This window comes from Poecilia formosa, unplaced genomic scaffold (genome assembly GCF_000485575.1).
Source record: "Poecilia formosa unplaced genomic scaffold, Poecilia_formosa-5.1.2 Scaffold731, whole genome shotgun sequence".
In the NCBI taxonomy this organism is placed as follows: domain Eukaryota; kingdom Metazoa; phylum Chordata; class Actinopteri; order Cyprinodontiformes; family Poeciliidae; genus Poecilia; species Poecilia formosa.
In genome coordinates, this window is record NW_006800670.1 from 140,754 (window position 1) to 148,415 (window position 7,662).

The 7,662-nt window shown below is 43.2% G+C and overlaps 2 protein-coding genes and 1 long non-coding RNA gene across 4 annotated transcripts in view; all 3 read left to right on the plus strand.

Annotated features, from left to right (window-relative positions):
* Positions 1-1,763, plus strand: part of mkrn2 (makorin, ring finger protein, 2) — a 5,857-nt gene extending 4,094 nt beyond the window's left edge. For both annotated transcript variants that reach the window (XM_007542831.2, XM_016666497.1), the window contains exons 6-10: positions 91-156; positions 225-373; positions 491-601; positions 677-821; positions 895-1,763. In XM_007542831.2, coding sequence (XP_007542893.1) covers positions 91-156; positions 225-373; positions 491-601; positions 677-821; positions 895-1,053 — 630 coding nt within the window. In that variant the 3' untranslated portion in view covers positions 1,054-1,763. The remainder of the gene's footprint in view (positions 1-90; positions 157-224; positions 374-490; positions 602-676; positions 822-894) is intronic.
* Positions 1,764-3,600: 1,837 nt separating this feature from the next.
* LOC103131240 (protein FAM107A-like) overlaps positions 3,601-7,662 on the plus strand; it is a 14,452-nt gene continuing 10,390 nt past the window's right edge. Inside the window, exon 1 of the mRNA XM_007542837.2 lies at positions 3,601-4,477. Coding sequence (XP_007542899.1) covers positions 4,454-4,477 — 24 coding nt within the window. The 5' untranslated portion in view covers positions 3,601-4,453. The remainder of the gene's footprint in view (positions 4,478-7,662) is intronic.
* On the plus strand, positions 6,325-7,288 carry LOC107834718 (uncharacterized). Its single transcript, XR_001660528.1, has 2 exons — positions 6,325-6,931; positions 7,002-7,288. It is a non-coding gene; the product is annotated as an uncharacterized LOC107834718 (long non-coding RNA).

The following is a 7,662-nucleotide window of genomic DNA, read 5'->3' on the forward strand; positions in this document are numbered from 1 at the left end:
CCGGGTCCGGGTCCTGGTACCTGTCGGACCGGGCTCTGGTCCCTGGTACCTGTCGGACCGGGCCCTGGTACCTGACCCATCTCTCTCCAGGTGTGCCTGCTGGCCTTTGAGGCCGACATGGAGAAGGCGTTCGCCGCCCAGCTCAGCCAGAACAAGGTGGGTGGGGTGAGTTTCTGTGCCGGTTGCCGTGACGACAGGGTCCTGACCGCCCTGTACCTGTGCAGGTGTGCTCCATCTGCATGGAGGTGGTGGTCCAGAAGGCGGCGCCGTCGGAGCGGCGGTTCGGCATCCTGTCCTCCTGCTGCCACACCTTCTGCCTCAGCTGCATCCGCCAGTGGCGCGGAACCACCAACTTCTGCAACAAGATCATCAAGTGAGTCCGGCCCGGTTCTGGTACCGTGGACCACAACCAGAGAAAATAGAAAGAGATGAGGGTTCTGTAGAGACCCTTCAGTCTCTCTCAGTGGTTCTGACCCGGTACTCCCTCCAGGTCCTGTCCGGAGTGTCGGATCATCTCGGAGTTCGTCATCCCATCTGTCTATTGGGTCGAGGACCAGGAAGAGAAGGATCAGCTGATCGAGCTCTTCAAGTCGGGCGTGAGGTAACTTCCTGTGTAAGCCCCGCCCCCTGGCTGTCGGCCAATCAGAGTGCGTGCCTGACTCCTCTGTTTCTGCAGTAAGAAGGCCTGTAAATACTTCGACCAGGGCCGCGGCTCCTGTCCCTTCGGGGGAAACTGCCTGTACCTCCACGCCTACCCGGACGGAACCCGACCGGAACCGGACCGGCCCCGGAAGCAGCTGAGCTCCGAGGGAAATGTCCGGGTCAGAACCCACCACTGCCGTTACCCCTTGGCCATGCGATCCCTGTGGTTCTGACCCGGTTCTGTGTCTCCAGTTCATGAACAGGGTCCGGCTCTGGGACTTCATCGAGGAGCGGGAGCAGCACGCCGCTCCGGCGCTGGATGATGACATCACTGAGCTGCGCCAGCTCTTCATGCAGATGTCGGGTCCGAGCGCAGAGGAAGCCGAGGGTCCACCCAACCCCGGGGAGTAGAGGCCTGCCGTCTCCATGGCAACCGGCGGCCATGTTGGTCCTGACTGGAGGCTGATGGAACGGATATTTATTTATGGTGTATAAAGTAAATAGAGACCGTTTAAATCTGAAGCTGTTTGGAGTTGATTTACACACACACACACGCATTCACACACACATACACATATGTATGTCTACTGATGGTGGGACAAGACTACAATTTTTAATCAATTTAATTTCAGGGTCTAATTAATTATTCACATTTAATCATTTGAATTAAAAATTCATAAAATAAGCAACATCTTCAATTTAAAAAATTATTTGCTGTTAAATTGTTGCGTAAATAGACATATGAACTCTGCAACAAATGTTTTTTTGAATCTGTTCCTCTGGTTCTTCAGCCATCAGATTGGAGTGTTTCCAGTGTTTCACACTGCAAAAACACAAAATCTCTCAAAGGACTCGTTCTACTGGATAATTATTTCACTTATAGAGTGAAATTATCTATAATAAACTATAACTTTTTTTTATCGATATCTTGCTGAAAAGTTACTGTAAGTTTGTTTTGTCTTATTTCTACTGTAATGACGTGTTTAATCTCCAGAAATCAGAAATGTTAGCGGATGTAACTGCAAGATGTACACACATGAACACAAAGGTTCCAGCTGGAACTTTTGTACCCAAAAACAGAAAATAAGGTGATCCTTTGCATTAAAAATAATCAAAATTAACGCGTTAACGTCCGTTCGTTCTTTGTTCATTTCTACAACACAACCCTAAACCAGGGGGTCCAAAATGTTTGTGGGTGAGGAATGACACGAATTTGATAATTTTTTTAAAATTAAATTATTTGTACAATAAAAAAAATTGCTACAACACAAAGTTTTTGTCTTTAAATAATCAGGCTTTTCATGTTCTCTTGCACAGATCATGCAGTGACTTTTATTCAAAAATGAAGTTTGCTGCACCCAAATCTACGTTTAATTCATTTTGTAAACTTAAATGCACCAAGTGTTGCTGAAGAAAGAGTGACCCAAATCCTGATCCTGCTGATCAGAACTGACTAGAACATTTCTGTTGTTTTAACAAGGCAACCCTGCAGAACCCTTTATAAGTTTTGGATCTGCAATAATTTATCCCTGTCAAGCAACAAATCTGATTATTTAAAGTACTGCATCCATATTTTGTTTTTGAGAAGGTAAAATAATTTTTTTTTGACTCAAGTTTTTTTGATTTGACAATTTTGGCCGATGCCACAAGAAGTTTGGACAGCCCTGCTGCCCTCCACCTGACCATAACCCCAAAACAGCATTTGATTTTCTGGGGCCAATAAGCAGCAGAGTTTCCTCACAACGTAAGATGTGTAGGAAAAATTGACCTTAGTGTAACACTTGCTATGTGTTTACAGTTAATAAATTTGTAATAAGACCAGAGCTAGGTTCGGCTACAGGAGTAGTGAGAAGTGTAGTTTGAATTAATGACCACAGACCAAAGAAAGTTAAGTTAAAACAGCCGGCTTATTATTAGTTTAAAGAACAATAAAAGAATAAACAACAACAATGTTACACAATTAACACAAATGCTAAAACACACAAAACAAAGTTCTGAAACCAGTCTGGTTCTGGTTCTGGTTCTGCTGTGAGCTTCTCCCAGTTGCTTCTCTTCATTGTCACCTTGTGCTTGCTCCGCAGCTGGAAAATTAACTGACAGATTTATTCATAAAGAGCTTGTTGGCTGCAGGACCGACACCAGGTGATTTCATCCCGCTGTCCTGTGATTGGCTGCTGCAGAAGCTCCAGGTGTCTGCAGATCCTCTCAGGTGCTCTGATCCAAACCGTCGTTACCATGGAGATAAAGTTCACACCCATTCTGAGTAGGATTTGTTTGACCCAAACCTTCCCACCAGATCCAGATCTACAATCCATTTAATTTATTAGTTTTCAGTTAAACAGCAAAACAAACAAAATATTATTTTATCCACCAGATCAAACTTTCTTCCCCTCAACGCACGAGTAAAGGCAAGGCAAAGCTACAAACTTTATGAAAATAAATAAAGCAAGATTACAAAAATCAGTGCAGATTTAATAACATTGTCTTAATGCATGGCTATAGGCCACTCATAAATATACATCAATAAATCCATTTCAATTATAACATCAGATACTGAGAACAGTTCCAGCTACATCGCACCAAATCTACATTCTGAACAAGAATATGTTGTAAGATTTTCTATTTCTGCAGTGATGTTTGAGATTACAGATTAGGATTAGGGTCACTGAATAAAATAATTCAGAGAAAACATCTTACACTTGAAATAAGACAAAAAATAACTTACAGGTAACTTTAGCATCTTTTCAGTCAATAATTCCTTAATACTGATGAACAGACCCGGCTTCACTTTCAGATTATTTCACCTACAAGACATTTCCCATGTTTTCAGTTCAATAATCTGCCAGAGGAATAAGTACTTTTTATCAATATTGACGAATTATTGACTGAAAACAAACTACATGTTACTTGTCAGTTACTTTTGTCTTATTTCAAGAGTACAAAAATATTTGCTCTAGAAACTAGACCAAATTTTTTTAATTTACATTTTTTGTGTGTTTTTGCAGTGCTGAAGGTCTGAGCAGGTACACTGCAAATTTAACCAAGTATTTATGGTCTAGTTTCTAGTGCAAATATTTTAGAAATCAGACTAATTTAACATACAAGTAACCTTTTAGTGTGTTTTTAGTATTGAAAAAATAAAATGTTGCTGCACACACTGAAAACAGTGAAATAATCTGCCAGTGGAACTACAACTTTTTCATCAATATCAAGAAATTATTCATTGAAAACAAGCCAAGTGAAACTTACTTTATTTGTAAGTTAGTTTTGTCTGATTTAAAGGGAACTAAGATTTTTGAAGTTGAAACCAGACAGAAATACTTGGTCAGATTTTGTTTTTGCAGTGTAGCTCCATGTTTCCTCTCTGGTCCTCCAGGCGTCCCATCTTGTTCATTTGATGAAACCAGTTCGCCTCCCAGTTCCTCCAGTACATCCCAGAGCCGTGGATGGAGGGAAACTCGGACCTGCTGGGATGAAGAATCCCGTCTCCATCCTGGTTGGAGGAGATGAGAGGAACCTTCTGCTCTCTGGCTTCCTGTCTGCTGGGATTACCGTAATCCCACCTTAACTCCTCACAGCTGAGAGTCAGACAGGAACAGGTGGCTGCTCCTCCTCCTCCTCCTCCTCCTCCTCCTCCTCATTCTCCACACTCTCTCCTTGCTCAGTCTGGCTGATCTCTGCTCTGCTGCCGGTTGGGATGAAGTTCAGCAGTCCACCTGACTCGCTGGTGCGCTAACCGAACCCAGAGCTCCGTCTGTCAGGCTGCAGAACAGGAAGGATCAGAGGAGGGGCGTCGCTCCTACTGGGAATAATGGGAGCTTCTTATGGGAAGAAGGTGAGTGCTGCTCCAGATTCTCTGAGTTTACCATGAAAACCAGCTGGCGGCTCTGAAACGCTCCATGATTCAGTTTTAAGTAAATATTGACGGGCAGCAGAACCTGAACAAAGCGCTGAACTTTGGCTCTGCAGGTGGAGCTCGGCTCAGAGCAGGAATCTGATTAATGATCCGTCAGTTTCTGCTGCTTACAGGATCAGGAATCTGAGGGCCAGTCTGCTGGAACGGAGCTCATAATCAGGTTATTTCTGCATGAAGTCAGCTGAATCTGGGCCGACCCGAACGCGGTTCTGTCTGGGTTCGGTGGGCAAGAATACAACGTTCAGCACGTTAAACAGGACGGAAAATGACAATATTTCTCATTCTCCGTAACATATGTAGAGCTCAAGCAATTAATCATGACTGATTACTGAAATAATCGTTAACTAATTTAGTAATCGATTAATCGTTAACTGGAGTACACAGACGCAACACACACAGAGCTGCAATTAAGCTAAAACGCTACAAAAAATATTAATATTTTACAATAAGATAAAAAAAAATGTCAGCAAATATATCCAACTCAGAACTTGTCATTGGGAGGGTTGTCATTTTCTGTAAAATAATCTCTTATTCAGCACCAATTATTAGTCAATAAATATAAAAATAATCAACAGATCAGTTCAACACTATTGATTTTGAGATGATATCAAAAATACTTCTTTTTAGCTGCAGATGCTACAAATAATCAAAGGAATGTGATGATGAATCAATAAAATGTTTATTTTCTTATTTAAGGAAAACAAGTTATGTATTTCTAACATTGTATCAAATAAACTATCATCAGAATAAGCTATCAATTTGACCATTAATCAATTATTCTGCCGATTAATCGTCAGAATTGATTAATTGAAACAATCATTAGCTGCAGGCCCAACCGTGTGGCTGGATTTGAGTCTGACTGTCTGGCTGCTCTTCATCTCCCACTGGGACTCAAACCAGCAGCCTCAGAGCCGGGCTCTCTGGTGGCTCACAGGGACGAAACGCCAGCTAACGCAGATTACATCGACCAATCAGAACCACCCAGCAGCTTCCTAGTGGTTCTGCTTTGTTCTACTGGTTTTTATGGTTCTACTGGTTCTGCTGAGTTGCCCGTAGCAGAACCACCTGCAGAGGAAGCCGGTCCGTTTGCACTCCTGCAGCAGAACTCAGGCCGCTCCTCCGCCCGCTGCTCTGCTCAGAAACTCGACCCGGACCAAATATGTGAGGTATGAGGAGCAACGCACCTGTCCGGCTGGGAGTAGCTGTTGCCATGGGAACGAACAGCTGACGGCAGCGCGGGCAGAGGTGGAGCAGCTCGGGATCATGGAGTGCTCTGGATATTTTTAGGTCAGTGTTCCCGTCAGCAACAGGAATGTTCCAGGGTCAAAGGTCAAAGAGAGGAAAAACAGACTGATTTATACAGATCAACGGCCGGGCCAGGAGATACAGGTTACTACAGGTAACTACATGAAGCAGTGAGGTGCGGTGAGGTTCACTGCTGGTGAGGCTCTGACTTATGACTTAGACACCATGCATGTTATTGGACCTACGGAAATTTCGAGCAGCATACAACGAAGCATACAACGCCTCCAGCGTTGTATGCTTCATGTCAGTGACCGCACGTCACTGACATGAAGATACAAGTAACTACAGGGAGATACTGATAACTAAAAGTAACTACGGGTAACTGCAGGTAGAAATAGGTAACTAGAGGTAACTACAGGGAAATAAAAGTAATTACATTACAGACATAAAAAAAATCGCTGTTCTTGACATTACAAATAAAAAAACTAATTTATACAAAAAATTTGATGTTCTCTCATCATCATTACAGCAAACTACAGGCAAACTACGCATGCGTTAGGGCGCAGCACCAGAGGGAGCGTCAAAACCCCGTCTGGAGGGGGCGGCACGCCAATGATGTGTTCGCATGCACTTCAGCGCGCCTTACGCTCCTTTTACCCTTCATGTATCGTCGACTTTGGGGGTAGGGGGGTAAAGCGAGCGTATGTTTTCTACGCTACTTCACCCTTACACGTACCTTTCTTCTGGGGGGAGAGAGATGTTTTCGCATCCACCTGAATACTATGTAGGTAACTACAAGTAACTACAGGGAGATGCAGTTAACTACAAGTAAATACAGGTAGATACAGGTAACTACAGGGAGATGCAGTTAACTACAAGAAAATACAGGTAACTACAGGGAGATGCAGTTAACTACAAGTAAATACAGGTAGATACAGGTAACTACAGGGATATGCAGTTAACTACAAGTAAATACAGGTAGATACAGGTAACTACAGGGAGATTCAGGTAACTACACATAACTACAGGAAATGACAGGAAGATGCAGGTAACTACAGGTAACTACAGAAATATATAAGTAACTACAGGTAACTACGGGAAGATATAAGTAACTAAAGGGAGATACAGGTAACTACAGGGAGATGCAGTTAACTACAAGTAACTACGGGTAACTGCAGGTAGAAACAGGTAACTAGAGGTAACTGCAAGCAGATACAGGTAACTATGTGTAGCAAGCAACAGTAAGGTAAAGGTAACTACAAATAACTACAGGAAGCTAAAGATAGCTACAGGTAAGTATTCACCTTATTTCTACGCCCCATGATGCTTTGCGTGAATTATGGGCGCGACTTCTGCAGCAAGCCAGAACTTCCATTTGTTTACATGTTACCCTGACGCTAACCAGCTACCCGCACTAGCATGTAGCTACTTCACTGACTCAGTTGCTTCAGATGCAGATGTGGCTTATCTTGAACTTGCTGCAGCCATGAACTAAATGTGGTCGGATTATTAGAGAACACCCACGAACAGCACAACAGTGGACCTTACCACAGGGGCCGTGTTTCATTGGCTAATGCCCATTTGACGTCACAGCGCAGCTACCACGTTGGTGGTCTCACACATAGACATAATATAAGGATAGACCCTCATGGACCGCTCTCGCCAATTGTCGCTGACGAGATTTAGGGCGGCCATCTTGGAGCGGTACTCCACTCCACTCAGCGTTATGTGTTTAGCAGCACAATGACGTATCAGCGCATTTAATCGATCATAACACACTTTTTGAAACCATATTCAAACATCTATCAAAGCAACATTTATAAACAATTGTATTTTTTAAGTATGTTTTTAATACACAG